This window comes from Typopeltis vanoorti, chromosome 6 (genome assembly GCF_054136105.1).
Source record: "Typopeltis vanoorti isolate ZY-2024b chromosome 6, IOZ_Tvanoo_1.0, whole genome shotgun sequence".
Classification (NCBI taxonomy): domain Eukaryota; kingdom Metazoa; phylum Arthropoda; class Arachnida; order Uropygi; family Thelyphonidae; genus Typopeltis; species Typopeltis vanoorti.
In genome coordinates this window covers 68978442-68994775 of record NC_143554.1, presented here as the reverse complement: position 1 = coordinate 68994775, position 16334 = coordinate 68978442, and the positions used below count along the sequence as shown (strand labels likewise).

Genomic DNA, 16334 nt, shown 5'->3' with positions numbered 1-16334 from the left:
AGCCTGATCGAAAGAATAGCCAATTCAGCCAAACACTCTTTTTAGCATCCGTGCTGATATCCTATCAATCATTATTTTGAATTCTTATTTGGTTGTGCAACAGCTCTAATACCTCTTCCTCCTCATATGCCAAGAATTTTCTTGGATTGTCTTGACCTTACAGCAAGTTTCTTTTCATACTCTCCGACTTTGTTTTCTGTATAATAATTGTAACTCTTCTGGCCTGTACCTTATAATTTTCATAACTCATATCATTCTTATGCATACAGTATTCCTCCCACATCATCTTTTTCTTATGAATCCCTGCTTAAGAAAATTACGCATCCATTTCACTTCTATCCTATTTATTCTTCAAACTCTAGAAACACATTCTGCTATTGCATCATTTAAGTATTTTTTAAATGCTTCTGATGCACTGTTGATATTCTTCCCATCCAACAACTGATACTGTGGGGAAGAACCTATCATACTCATCAGCTAGTCATAATTTCCTGCTTTATAGTTCAGCATAGAACATTCATAAACTTACCCACTTCCCAAGTCAGTACCCCATGATCACTGTCACCTTCTAGAGAAAAAATAGTTATGTCTTTAACTGAAACCTCTCCCATGACATTATACTATAATCAGATCTAATGCCCTTTGACCTCGAGTTCTTTCTGTTCACATGCTGCCTGTGGAAGTTTTCTTGCAACAGCTCAATAAATTTGGTTTCATTCTACTTTAATTATCTAAACATTGAGTGGGTAGCAGTGAAATCGCACAATTTTGCTGCTACCCAATCAATGTTTGGATACTTAAAGTTCACCATTATGATCATTCATTTCATACTCTTCGTCTTCTTTTTTTTTTTTGGTAATTCATTTGTTTGTCACTAACAACCAATCTGCTAGGTCTGTAACAACTTCCCAATACGTATTTGATCTTGTTAGACCACCTCACACCAAATGGCTTCAAACTCACTGCCACATGAAAACTGTTACTGGTATTGCAGGTTGGTAATGATAGTGGGTGATTTTACCAACACACCCTCCTCCACTTCTATCCTGTCTATTCTTCCTAAAAATGCTGTACTGTTTACACTCAATATGAATTAGTATATCTTCATCTAATAGTTCGGTGTCTCTAATGCCTATATAGTCTGCAGTCCCCCAAATCCTCTTACCTTTATTGGGGCTTTTCGGCTAAAGTTGAGTTAGCCAGTATTTTATGGAGATAGCAATGTTTTTCCTCCCCAGGAAGTATTGAACAGGCAGACTAATCAGAACATACAAACACAGTTTACAGATATAGTAGACAATGCAGATAGGACTGACACCTTATCATAAGCAGTGGTTAGGTTTCAAAGAAGCCAAGGTACTTGTCCGTGACAGGCCACTTAACATGAAAAAGGAGATGGAAGATGTTGTGTGACAAGAAGGGAATGGGGTCAGGGTGTAGCTTGAATAAATATGGTTCTTAAGAATGAATAGGACAGAATGTAGAGATTTAACAAACCTAAAATAAATAACTGAATACTTAGAAAACTAACGAAGATAGGAGGAATCCTATGTTTATTAGATTTTGCACTGCATACATTATCCAGCATTGGTATAATGCAGTAACTTATATGACATCAGACCTGATATCCAAACATTAGGCCAGTTTTCTTATAAACATTGACCCTGCCTCTACCTAATAATGGAAAAATTCAAAAGTCAGTCATTCCAGTGTTCATTATTTGCCATTTTGCTTATTATTTGAATGTCGAACCACTACTTAATATCAGAAAATCTGAAAGCATCAATCCAGTCTGATAAATGCAGTTTTACTAATTATTTAACACGTTCGCTGCCACGCTACTTCGGCATAGTCTATTCCCGTATGCCAAGCAATTTCACTTCTTCGAGGTCAGTACGGTAGTCTCATTGCCGGCGGTAAGCGTCATATGAGTATACTCGTAGTTGGCTTGTGCAGAGCATATACCATCTATGAGAATACACAGTTTTGATGCTAGCTCTACAAGCCAAGCATTTTCACTTCTTCAAGGTCAGTACAGTAATCTCGTTGCCGGTGGTAAGCGTCATACGAGTATACTCGTAGCTGGCTTGTGTAGCTGGTTTGCCAACTACGAGTATACTCGTAGTTGGCAGCAAACGTGTTAATCATTGATTTCCCCTTCCTGACATCCAGTTTTTCCAATAACTAAGGAGCTCAGATGTCATGTAGCTCAGTATATGCATCTATATGTGAATAATGTAGTCTGTATTATTATTTATATGGGCACTCCATGGAGTCAAGTCTCATCATGGGAGACGAATTCTATCCATTAACACAATACTTATCCTACATCTCCTTAAACCTATTCGCTCTGTTGTGAGCACCCTGTTAGGGTGCTCACAACTGCCTCTGGTAATCCATTTCATTCATTCACCACTCTCCAAGAAAAGAACCTAGTCTGCACATCCCTACTAACCATACTCTTAGACAGCTTCTAAGTATGACCCCTTGTTTTCCCCCACTGCCCATGTATCGAAACATTTCTTCTGTGTCAGTCTTATAGTATCCCTTTAGTAACTTACAAGTTTCTATCATATCCTCTCTCCTCCTCTGTCAGTCAGCAAACTTTGCAATTCATACACCGTCAATCTATCCTCATAGGGAACATTCCACAGACCTATCACTCGCTTAGTCACTCATCTCTGAATCTTCTAGCTCCCAATCCACAAGAAATGCAGTGGGATAATAACCTCCCTATCTTTACTTGTCAATGTGCTCTTCAGCATCCAAGTGATCCTCTGAGCTATTCAGCCAACTCTTACAATATGTCCTCTGAATTTCAAACCTCTATCCACCATCACCCAGATCCCTGCCACATTAATTTCTTGTAAACTAGTACCATCAATATGATACGAGTGTGTAATCTTTTCAGCCTGAAGTGCATTACTTTGCATTTTACAATTGAATTGACAACCATTATCCTTTGCCCACATTGCCAATTTTAAATCTTCTTGTAAGATATCTATATCACCTTTGTCAACTATTGCCCTCCCCTTGTTTTGCATTATTGGGAATCAACTGAATGTCCCCCCCTTCAAATCTTCTGCTATATCCTTAATGTACAAATTAAAGAGTAGTGGTCCCAGTACAGAGCCCTGGGGCACTCCACTAGTCACCCTCATTTGCCTTGATTCCAGTCCGCTATACACCACCACCTCTGATGCCTATTTATCAGCCATCCCCATATCCATTCCTATTTGCTCCAACTTATGTAATAGTTTTTCATACAGTATTCTGTCTGATGCCTTTGCAAAGTCCAGTAGTATCATGGTGTAGCTATTTCCTTTATCCAATTCTGCTATCACCTTATTATAAAATGTGAATAAATTACTGAGCCAGGACCTACCTTTTACAGAGCGATGCTGTTCCCTATAGAGTATCATATTCCTATCCACCCATTCCTGAATTTTACTTTTAACCAACGTTTCCAATACTTTATCCACCACTCGAGAGATACTAATTGGTCTGTAATTTGCTACTTTTGTCTTGGAGCACCTTTATATAGTGGAACTATCTTACCCTCTTTCCTTGCCAGAACTCAGACTTAGATTAAACAACTATTACTGAGATGATTTTACCATTGACCTAAGGAATAGACTTGGAGTCAAATCCCACCTGTGACAGAAGAAAGTTTCTTAAATATTTTATCAGAAAGAGCTGAGTTACATTTACTGACATAGAGATGATAAATAAAGGTAAATTTTATTTATCATCTCATTTATAAAAGTAAAAATTATTGGAATTTTTCCTCTAATAATGTGGTTTTTCCTCATGCAACAAGTAAATTTTCCTGTAAACGTTAATCTTTTACAAGGAGTGGTGCCTCTGTTTGTGTATTTTATTTATGACATTTTTTTATAACTTCCTCTTTCTTTTCCACTCTCAGCTCCAGCAAATCCACTGGATACTATCCTTCAGCTGCAAGAAGAAATGCTAAAACCCAAAGGATGTGTTTCTTTTGCTAACACTACTCCATCACTTAAGCAGCAAGGTAAATATTATTTGTATACTAGTGCAGTTTTCTTTAGTATAGAGCATAAAACTAGCTATTGAATTTTGTGCTATAGTTTCTGTTTTATAATAATAAATCTGTCATTAGTTATCTTTGTGTAGGTTTATATTCCTGAATAATTGATTTAGATGATGAGTTTTCCTAATAATACTACTGACATCTCCATCTTCAACCTACAGTAGCAAACAAATTAATCTAAATACTGACATTTTAAAGAAATTTTTAATTTCACAAGAAAATAAGTACAAAAATTAAACTCCACCTTTACCTAATAATTTATGTGCTCCTCTGTTCCTAATAAGTTTATTAAATCGCTTAGGTATGGACTCTATCAATGTAGAAAGAACACATTTTTCTTATTCTGTATCATCTCAAAACCATACTTTTATAAAGAATTGTATTAAGTTATCCTCTGTATCACAACAATTTAATTTTCCAAGTCATTTTCACTATGGCCCACAAATTTTCTATTGGGTTAATGTCAGAGAGTTACCTGGTCACTGAAACATTTCGATGTTGTGATTTTTGAGGAACTATTTCATTTTTTTTTTTGAAGTGTGGCATGGAGTGAGATCCTGTTGGAAGATGAGTTCTTTGTCTTTCTGGATCTGAGGAACCACTTTTTTCTCCAGTATTTTTATGTATTGGTAACTTTTCATCATACTCTCAACAGACAGAAATAATCTTGGATAGTCACGTGTAAAACAACCCCAGAACATATTTTTATCTGGCTGTTTAGGAGCTTGTTGAAGGTGGGTGAGAGAAGTCTTCTCAGCTGCTGATTTGTGAATATGGTACTCACTCTCCTTGGACAAAGAAATGGCTCTCATCTGAGATTATGACCTTCTTCCACTTCTCTGTTTAAGTCTACGGCAGACAATCTTGGATTCATTTTGCTTTTCCTAACTAGTAAACAATCTTGAGTAAGTGTAGTTTTCCTTTTCTGTCAAGAGAAAAGGTACCTGTCTCTCTAAACCTCTTTAAAATCATATTAACAGCACCAAAACCAACACCACACTCATTGGCAATTGTCTTTGAGTCATGGATGTGTGCTGAGATAGAGTACATATTTTTGAACGCTTTCTTGTAGATGTATCCATTTTATAGCTGCATGAAATTAATAAAACACTACAAATGTCATCTTGTTCACACTATTAAAAATGCATAACACTATTAATAAACATTGTATGGACAGTTGAAACATGCAGCACTCAACCAAAATTATTGTGAATCAAAACAAAACCAAAAACGATGAAAATTTGGCTTGTTTGAATTAATTTGTTCACTACTATAACATTTTTATTAGCTGAAGTCAGTATTGATGATGGGTGGGGATAACCTGGATTCAAATCTTCTCTAGGATTTTTTTTTCACTTGAGGATAAGTTAGTCAGTCTCATATAGAGGTGCAGAGATTTTCCTCCTGGAAACTTGGGGTTTTTCATCCCACAAACCAGCAAGAAAAACACATGAAATTAACAGACATAATACATTATTCTTATAGTTGCTTTAGCAATAATTCTCAACCACAGCAACAGTAGCCTGATATTTTTAAAATATTGAAAGCTTGTTTGTACTAATAACAAAACAGGACAAAATATATTGCAAATACATTGAGCTTTGTAAATGCACAATTTCATTAATTTATGTAATTCCATGATCAGAATATTGTGAATGTGTGGAATAAGTGTGATGTTGATGGAGAGAGAGAGAGAGAGAGAGTAAAGACTGCAGAGAATAGATCTAAGCAAGTAAGAAGCCATGTGGAAAATAAAAATCAGAAAATCTTGTTGAAAGTTACTACCTATTAAAATAAAAAGTATTGTCTACTAACTCATTGTCCATATTAATTACTGATCCCACAACAAGCACTATTCAATCACATAGCATTTACATTAAATTTAAATGTAAAATTTTCACATTTAACAATCACATACTTAATAAAAGTATGCGACTGTTAAATGTGAAAATTTTCACTCATTGTTGATAGTGAAGTGTGAAAAATTTTTTAAATGTGAATCCTGCACACAAATGGACTTTTTTAGCCTGTAATAAGTATTCATAACAATGGATGGACTGCTAAGGGTTAGATGACCTATAAACTCTGCTTTCTGGAGACCAAACATGGAATTTTTTAGCTGGTTTCAAACCTCCAATAAGGAGGGTGGTGGTCTCACACTAGTCTTTATGTTACATGTTAGCAGAAATGTGTGAAAAGAAAGGAGTGCAATTTGTGAATGTGTAGAATAAGAGTGATGGAGAGGCTGTTGTTTGGGGGGGGGGTAGTAATGACTGTGGAGGATAGATCTAAGCAATGAGAAACCATGTGGAAGAGCAAAAGAGTGTAGGAGGAATTGAAGGAGTTCTTGTGAATGGAGAAGTGAGTAGCTTAAGTAAGGAAATGAGAGAATGAAGTGCAAGACGGACAGGGAAATGGAGGAAATGGACACAGTGTGAAAAAAGTCTATGCTGGAAGGAAATGTGTGAGTAGACAAGAAAAAGGAATGGGATTGTCAGTGATGTAGGAAAAGTATTTGGGGATCAAGAGAGAGTTCTGGGATGGATAACGAGAGGAAGACAAAAAGCATAGAGGAGTTAGATCTGAAAAGTGGTATAAGTGGAATTTGTTATAGACCTAGAAATGAACTGTTTTATGTTTGTATACAAGTGCCAGAAATATCAGTAATACGGGAAATGAAATTGCTACATTGATTGAGTTCATCTCAAAAATTATTGGAATAAGTGAGACATGGATGAGGACGACATTCTGACTGGAATAGAGCAGGAGGTGAAGATAGCAAAAGCAAAAAGAGAGGTGGTGTGCTATTGATGTTAGAAAAGGATCTGTGCCCTTACAAGGTGAAGATGCCAAGGAGAAATAGTAGTAATGGTTTTGAGGCAGTGTGGTTTGAGGTAGAAGTGAATAAAATGAAATATTTAGTTGGATGTTGCTAGAGACTTAGTAATGTGGATGGTATTGATAATGAAATGTATGAGCCAAACAAATAGGAAAAGGATGATCATTTATGGGTAATTTTAATTATGGTAATATAGATTGGGATGATGAGATAGTATCTGGAAGTAAAGAAAATGAATTTCTCAAGTTTTTGAGGGAACATCTTCCTTAGGCAATATGTAACAGAAAGTACTCAAGTATTGTATTTGATTTTCATCAGAGGATGTCATTATAAGCGAGGTGTCATCAGTGAGAGTGACTACAATGTGATTACCTGGGTCATTGCCAGCTATATGAGGACTTCTGTGTGGAAATTATATGTGTGGAACTACAAGGCTGGTGATTATGAAAAAACTCAGGAGATGGCTTACATCATACTCTCAATGAGGGGGTGGATGGAAAGGGAGCTCATTGTTGCTTAGGTGCTATTCAAGAACTCTAGCAGAAGCAATGTCTAAATGTATTCCAAGAGTCATGAGGTTAAATAAAGTAGGTATGAAATGGGCAAATAAAGATATAAAGCATGTAATATAGAAGAAGAAGAAGGCATTCTGGAGGCATCATTTAGATGAGTGGTAACAATGAGTTCAATGAGTACAAAGAATAGGCAAGCAGGATGCTTGGTTGGTAAAGGTAGCAAAAGTGCAGTATGATCAGCAGGTAGCTAATAAAGCTACCTGCTGATCCTATTTCCTATGGAGTTCTTTACATATGTAGCTAGCAAAAGAAAGAATGATTGTGAAAAGGTGAAAATGGTAAAAAGATAACCACTATGGAGGATATAGTTGAGATATTAAATGAGCAATTCATAAAGGTATTTCATCCTCATGAATGTGACATCATGCAGAATTTGAGTGCAGTGGAAAAGGAGAAGGAGAGACTGAATGTGATTGAGCAGGAGGCATGCGAAGAATTGAATAAACTTGATGTTAATGAAGCTGTGGGACTTGATGATATATCACATTTTGAGAAAATGTGCCAAGGAGTTGACATCTGCCTTGACATACTTATTTAATACGAGTCTCACATTTAGCCAAAGAAATGTAAGGAAAGAAAGAAAGGTAGGATTGTACTGCTTCGCAAAGGAGCTGACAAGACTCAAGCTTTAAATTATAAGCTAATCTGTGTGTTGCATGTTGTGGTTAAAGTGGAGAGGTTAGTTCAGACCATGATTAAGAATTGGATTGACAATAGTGGCATACTCTTTGATGGACAGCATGGGTATACTAAAGGAAGGTCATGTTTTTTTTAATAACATGCTTATTTATTACAATAAGATGACAGGTGCATTGCACAAGGGAGATACATGCACAGTGGTGTACTAAGGACCAAAATTTAGCCAAAATTGTGAGGACAACACAGTGGATTCTGTCAATGATACAGAGGACACTGACTTGTAAAAGTAAGAAGATTATAGTTCCATTGTACAGATATCCCTTGATTAACGCGATTAATTAATCCCTAGATGTTACCGCGTATATCAAAATCACGTTAAATAGGATGCAGAATACACATTTCTTGGGGATATATTGCCGGAGGTGGAGGAAATAAGAAATCTCAGGGATAAGGTGGATAAGAACCAAAATTGTGAGGACAACACAGTGGATTCTGGCAATGATACAGAGGATACTAACTTGTAAAAGTAAGATTATGGTTCCATTTTACAGGTATCCCTTGATTAATGTGATTAATTAATCCCTCGATGTTACTGCGTATATCAGAATTGCGTTAATCAATTATAATAATCAATGGTAAAAATTACAATTCGTCCATGATCGATTACTGTATTAGTAATTCGTTTTACATAGTACGCTTTTAGGAAAGATAAAAAATGAATGCAAAGTAAATGTTTAATAAATGCTTGTACCTACATTAGTTACTTCAAATTTTTATCAAAAAAAAAAAAAAGTTATAGAGTCGTTTGAGCAGTTTTAGTTTTTTCTTATCAGCATAAATTCTATGATAACAAGCAAAATGACTCTCTATAGCTCGGCAAACAAGCATTCTTTAATTAGCATCTGGATCCATATCCATTACTTGCTGACGAAGCGATTCGGAACTGCGAAATATTCAATCCAGTTCTTTGATTGTTATCTCCTTTAGAACCTCATCTTCACCTTCCATTTGTTTACTGTCTTCATATGCTATTGTTCAGTTTCAAGAGGATTGTTGTCAATGAAATCTTTTGAATTTTAATCAAAGAATTCTTTAACATCTTCTGCATTAACCATTTATTTATTTATTCGTATGGAGTTTTCTCCCCCGTCCCTATTGGGCATAGTATTTATGGCTGTAGATCCGTGTGTGTTCACGGGGCCGGTTTGCCTGCTTGTGGGATGAAAAACACCAGATAAACTGATGGAAAAAAACCCTACTGCCCGCACTCAAGACCGGCTAACTTGGCTATGGCTGAGGAAGATCCTCAAATTCCTCACGCCTTCGACGAGAATTGAACCTGGGACACTCCTTCCCCAGTCATATGGTTGCGAAACGCACAGCCACTAGGCTAACCGTGCAGACATTAACACCATGAAAACCAAGGTCTTCACCAATTGCAACAATTTCTTCAACCACATTATTCACAGGATTTTGAAAACCATCTAAGTCATTAGTGCATTCTGGCAAAAGGTTTTCCAAACAGCTCTCATGCAGCTAGAAGACAATTGCTCCCAAGTCATGAATGTTTTCAATGGCGTGCTTAACGTGTTGAAATTTTTCCAAAATTCTTGGAGCGTAATCATATTTTCTCCCATTGTTGTTTCTACTGCTTTTGAGAATGTCTTTTTAAGAAAATAGACTTTGAAAGTCGCAATGATGCCCATGTCCATGGGTTGTAGCAATGATGTCGTATTTGGTGGAAAAAATAAAACTTTCACATTCTCACACAGAGCTTATTGCAAGAGAAATTGGTTCTCTTAACCAATAAGCTTCAACTGCCGGACAAAAGGTAAAGAGTTCTTGTTACATCCTTTTAAAGCCCCTTGGGTTCTGAGTTTGATAGACAAGCAATCGCTTCAATTTAAAATATCCATTAGCATTCTCTCTAAGCATAACAGTTAAAGTGCTCTTACTTTATAGCCAGGCTATGCTGCTTCTTTTTTTGATATAAAAGTTCTAGATGGCATTTTTTTTCCAATAGAGGCCGGTTTCATCTACATTGAAAATTTGGGGTAATTATCATTTTCTTCGATAATTTTCTGCAGCTCATCAGTAAATGTAGATACATCATCTTCATCGACACTTGCACCTTCATTGGTTATTTTCACATTAATAATGGGATGTAAAATTTACAAAGAACGTAATTTGTAAATATGGCAGAACAATTGGAGCTTGTAATACACCCATTCTAAATGCTTAATGGGAGGAATGGCATCATAATGTTCACGACTTTCTTTCTCTCTTGGTCAGGAAACACTCCGCGAGACTTGTATGTTTTTTGCGTGGTAAATTTAAAGGTGCATTAATTAAAACTCTTGCTGTGTATATAAAGGGATTGTCACAATTAATTTCTTGTGTTAATCGAATCCCACATTAAGCAGGGGATACCTGTATTTATATATACAGTATATATATATATATATATATATTTCTCCCACACACACATAAGGCAGAAGAGCCTATAGCAAACAAATGCTATGTTGTAGATAGCATCAGGAGTAGAGTAATCTGTTGATATTCTTCTACTGTTGAAGATTGTAGTCTTTTGGAAATGCTTCATGGGGGCAGGCTGTTCCAAAATTAAGGTGGAAGGAATGAAAGATGACTGGGAATGTCAGGTTCAGTGAGCATGCAGTTCAACTATAAAGGGATGTTGAACAGTTATTGTTTGAGTTCCTGTAGATCTGGCAGAAATGGGAGGCATAATGGATGCTAGTTCTGGAAGTGACATGTAGAAACTGATCTTCTGTGTAAAGTTTTACAATTCAGAAAACAAAGATAGGATACAAAATACATAATTTCTGGGGATATGTTGTGGAAGGTAGAGAAAATAAAGATCTTGGGTTGATGGCGGCAATGGACCTGAAATTTAGAGGACATTGCTAAAATTGTGAGGACAACGCAATGGTTTCTGGCAATGATGCAGAGGACACTAACTTGTGTAAAGAGATTATGGTCCCATTTTTATTTTTATATATGCAATGAGACTATTTTGCCCACCTTCCTAGTACTGAGGCTTTCCCTTGCATGTTCTCGTAATAATACATTGGCCGACATGCCATCTAATTCCCATGGCTGTGTTCACATTGTGATTCTGCAATATTTTAAGCATCTCCATTTCTTCAACTTTTAATATCACCACCTAGATGGTATATCTCTGCATAATGCTCACTCAGTAATTCAATTGTTTGGTTTAGTTCTGTTGCCTCCCCACCATTAGCACTTTTTAAAAGCATTCTTCCCTAGTTATTCCTCCTTTTATTTGCCACATAGTGAAAGAACTCTTAAGATTTCTTTTGTTCTCATCAGCTAGCTTTCTCTCAGAATTAGCTTTGGTCTTCCCTACTATACAGGTCACCCTTCTTGGCTGTACCTTGCACTGCTAATGAGCATGCTCATTGCCTTTTGCTTTCTGTTTCTTCAACAACTTTTTTCCTTGTCTGTGAATTCTTGCTTAATGATGCTGTTCCATCTAACTCCTATCTGATTTATCCTTCTGACTGGGTATACAGTGTAATACTACTTTCTTGAAAGATACTTCTGAAATCATCCTGAATTACTTTTTGTTATTTATCGTGGCTGTATACTTCCTAATTGATAATAAGTATTAGCAGAAAAAGGATAAGTATTGTTATTTGATAACAATAGGCAAATAATGTTGGAAGTTATAACTTCTCTTTTCTGCTCTTTTATTAGAAAGATTAATAATACAGCAATCATTTCTGGATAACTAGTATTATTTTTTTTTTTTGGTCATCTTTCATCGGTAACAGTTCTGTTAATAACAAAATGATAGATGGAAAAAAATAAGATGCTGGAAGTGTAGAAGTATACTTTTGTGTGAAATGTTAGCTTCTTTGCAATCATAATAATCAGAATTCCCTTTGTTTAGTACAATCTTTTGTTTGCTCACTTGGTTATGAAATATTACCAAGTGAGCTAACATAGAAAAAAATTAGAGAAAAGGACAGATTTTATAATAAATGTAAATACCTGATATATGCTGAGAACAAACTGGTTACTAATCTGCCTTTGGAGATTGAGAAAGAGCACACAAAATAAGCTTTATGATTATTGTTAATATTGATATTTCCAGCTTGGTCCAGAATACAAGGGCATAATAATACATAATATAAGGGCACCTTTCTCTCCCAAATTGCAAGGAGGAGGAGGTAATTATGTCCTTTGATTCAGGACCAGATGTATTAAAGACCACTTGTATTCTAGACATTCACCTCTTTTCCTTTGTAGTGTTTCCTTCCACTTTCTTTTTTTTTTGCGTGATTTTCTGGTCTTTGTGATGAACATTAGAATTAATAATATTAAATTTTCACTAGAACTTTCTGTAAACCCAAATTTGACACCTTCAGTGACATTGTAGGTTATTCACTGGTGTGTAGTGAAATGTGCAAAAGTGTGTGGTTTTCCATATTTAACCTAACTGATTTTTTTTTTTTTAATCTCAGTGCTGTTAATTGAATTAGAACTAAATATGTACCACAACCATCATCATTAGTTCCTGCTGTGCATAGCAATATAAATAAAACAATACATATAAATATAAATTTTGGAAGAGAATGTTCTAAGGGGTGTACAGAATGCTGTATAATAGTACTACCTAATTAATGATTTCTTAACTATTTGTCTTAAATTAACCAACTTCTATTTGATCTTTACCTAGTTTGTTCTTTCCCAAGTTTCTCTTCTACAATATTTTAGCTCCTCAACTATGTTTCCATAAATCGTATCTGGGGCACTCTGTAGAAACGAGTGTGCCAGATAAGATTCAGTTTTATTTCTTATGAAATCCAGGATGGAGTTCTCATATTTCTTATGAGAACTCCACCCTGATCATCTGAAATTCAACTTTCTGACCTGGCCTTCTAAATTATGCAAGTTTAGCCGGTGTAATACTTTTATATCTCCACATTTGAAACATCTATCTCAGATACCTTTCAACATTTCAGGTTTTTTATTTCAAATAGTGTAGAAAGGCTTTTTGTGTTTGTCATTCATGTTTAATTTTAATGGTATATATCAGATCATAGAATTATAAGTAAATAATTATTTATTGACTTATTGCTGATAATACGTTAACGTATGCATCCCATACATTAAAGGCACATTGGGAAAGATATCTTCTTCTTCTTATTGTGCTATCTTCTATCGAAGGTCAGCGACCATCTTGGCGAACAAACTGCGCTCTTGTGCTAATCTAAGCAGTTGTGCACTGCTCTTTCCTGTCCACGTCTTGATGTTGTCAAACCATGATATTCTTTTTCTTCCTCTAGTTCCTTTGCCATCAATTCTTCCTACCAAAATAGAAAGATATCTAGAATTCTCAATAATGCAACTATGCACTGTATTCAGACCGTGTGTCAAATTAGCAATGTTTATCCTTTATCACATCCAGGAGTCTACGAGGTACCCTGCTTGTGTCATCAAGCCTACTACGGTCAAAAAGGAAAAACTGTGGACATTTGCATCAGTGAACATAAAAGATACATCCAGCACTATCACTGTGGCAAGTCAGGCCTGGCAGACCATGCTTTGGATACTCCTGCACACAGTTTCAACTGGAAGAAAACAAAAGTACTGCACAGAAGCTTTTACAAATCAGAGAGATTGTTCTTAGAAGCAACAGAAGTCCTGAAACATACTTCGAATCTCAACAAATATGGCTGTATAGATTTGCCTGGGATTTGGGAGACGGTCATCTTAAGACATAACTAGTACCTGCTTTCTCTCTCTTTTTTTTTTTTTATTTTATTTTTAGGACTTCAATCTTTGTGTTATTGCTACAATATAAAAAAAAAATATATATATATATATATATATATATATATTTTAGATAGAGGGCACCTAATTAGATTAGTCTTTGTGTTGTTGCTACAATTTTTTTAAACTAGTTCCTTTGTTACACCATGTTGTTGTAGTCTCGCATGCTGTGATAAACTGTGTTTTTGTGCTCTGAAGATGTTGGTTATAACACCAGCGAAATATCAGCAATAAGTTAATAAATAATTATTTACTTATAATTCTGTGTTCTGATATATACCATCAAAATTAAACAACATATTTCAAATAGTATTATAGTGTTAGTTTCAAATACTCCTAATTACATTCCTCGATGATATTTTCTACCACTGTGTAAACCTATAGTACATTGGTACTTTAGCAGGCATTATTCTGGACATAAGGTCTAAAATATCTTGATCTTCCATTTTTACATCACCTTTATTATCTTTGATTTATTTTACAGTATTTCCTCAATTTTATTCATCAGTAGTCTCCAGAAGGTTTGCAATATTTGTGATATATCTATATTATTATCCAAGTCTCCTCATGACTTTTATTTAGCTACTTTTACACATAGCTTCACTTTCAATACTGTTTTTTTTCCCAAGATTAATACTTGCCAGTAACTTTTTTTCAATATGGTTTCTTCTTTTCCAGAACTGCTATCTCTTCTTAAGATTCTGATTTTTCCATCTATTTTCAGATAACTTCACCACATGTCTCTTCTTGCTAATTCAACCAATATTTCAGATTTTTTTGCCATTGAGTTTCTAAGGTTTGGTTCTCATCTTCAAACTCCCCCCCCCCCTCCCCACCCAATGATATTGCTCGGTGGTAGGTGAGCCTGCCACGGTGTAGAGCCAACTGGTTCTGAGAGTTCTTCTCAGTGGCAGGGTGAGCCTATTACTGAGGGGAACAATGCTGAGTTTTTGGAGTTTGACCTGTACTTGACCATTCAATAAAGGTTGAAACCAGTCTGGGTAGTGGCCCTTTCCTTTAATGCATAGCATCATCTCCACAAGGGGATGTGCTTTGCACTATGGGAGATACTAAGGGAAAGTTATCAGAGCTTATTCCACCTTTACCACGAGTTGCCTCAGACCTGAACATAGTTCATGCGCAAACTTGACTTACTTGTCAGTATTGGTAATGGCTAGTCCACAGCATGAACAGAAATATGCTAGGCATTTATCATTATTTGCTCTTTTCACCAGGTTTTTCTGAAATATTTCTTTATGTCTGGGATTAATTTCCTTTCTGCTGTTCCTCCAACAAAATCCACTTTTCCATTTTCCTTTTTTTGTTGTTTCTGTAATGACTTTAAAAAAAATCCTCTACTTCTTCCCTATTAGAACCTTCAATAGGATGACTATAGATAAAAACAAATCTCATTGTTCAGTCTCATTCTAAAGTTTGCCCTGATCACACTATGTGAAATTGTCTACCATTTGAGAAGTTTATATTTGTGTTTAATGTTGAGTATGATACTCTTCCTTCCTTTCTCTGATCACTGTTGCCTGAACATGATATCTTATAGTTATTCTTTAGAAGTATTTTGCATTTTTAGTCTTCTTTTCATTACATTAAATATATTAACATTGTATTTCTAATTTCTCTTTTTGCTCCAGTTCATTTCCATTTGTAAAGATATTCAAATATCTTTATGTGATTTTGTTAAGGAAATGTATTATTGTTAGTTTAATAATTAAAATTGAAATAAAAGATATATATAAAAATAGCATTATGTTGATAAAATTATGTTAAAACGATATTCTGATATAAGAAAAATATAGCAGCCATACTTGTAGTTTTGCTATAGTTGACTAGCAAGGCTGTTTAGCCTAATCACACCTCATGGTTTAAGTCACCAGTGGAATTAGTTTTCCAATTTAGCAGCAACATCAAGAATTGGCAAAATGTACATATCTTCCTACATCATTGGAATGAAAATACCCGTAGAAATTTTTTTTTTTTTTAATGCTGAGTGCATAAAATAGTCAAGTGGAAAAGAAACTCTATCATATCAGGAAAAAAAATGCATCAATCTGCCATTATTGAAAAACTTCTCTGCTATCTGTGATTCCTGGCTATTGTGATGTCATTCATGCAATCGCAAATAAGAAAATATAGTATATACTATATAGTATATGTGATATGAAACAAACAGCTGATGGATATGAGAAAGAGAATACATATATAAAGAGAAACACATTATAAAAAAATAGGATGGAAAGTAAAAGAAAAGGGAGAGATCTGAATAATTCCCTTTAAGTAATAAAGAAATATATAAGGAATGAAGAGTTGTTTTTTGTGGATTACTTATTATTGTAGTTCCTGTTGAGAAGCCAATATATCTTCGCTGTTGTATTAT

General features: G+C 35.2%; 1 protein-coding gene across 1 annotated transcript in view; it reads left to right on the top strand.

The window, feature by feature from the left end:
• The window catches only part of LOC150105519 (little elongation complex subunit 2-like), a 294381-nt gene that overhangs the window by 197307 nt on the left and 80740 nt on the right, over nt 1-16334 (top strand). The window contains exon 11 of the mRNA XM_090394868.1: nt 3926-4030. Within this exon, the coding sequence (XP_090250994.1) occupies nt 3926-4030 (105 nt within the window). The remainder of the gene's footprint in view (nt 1-3925; nt 4031-16334) is intronic.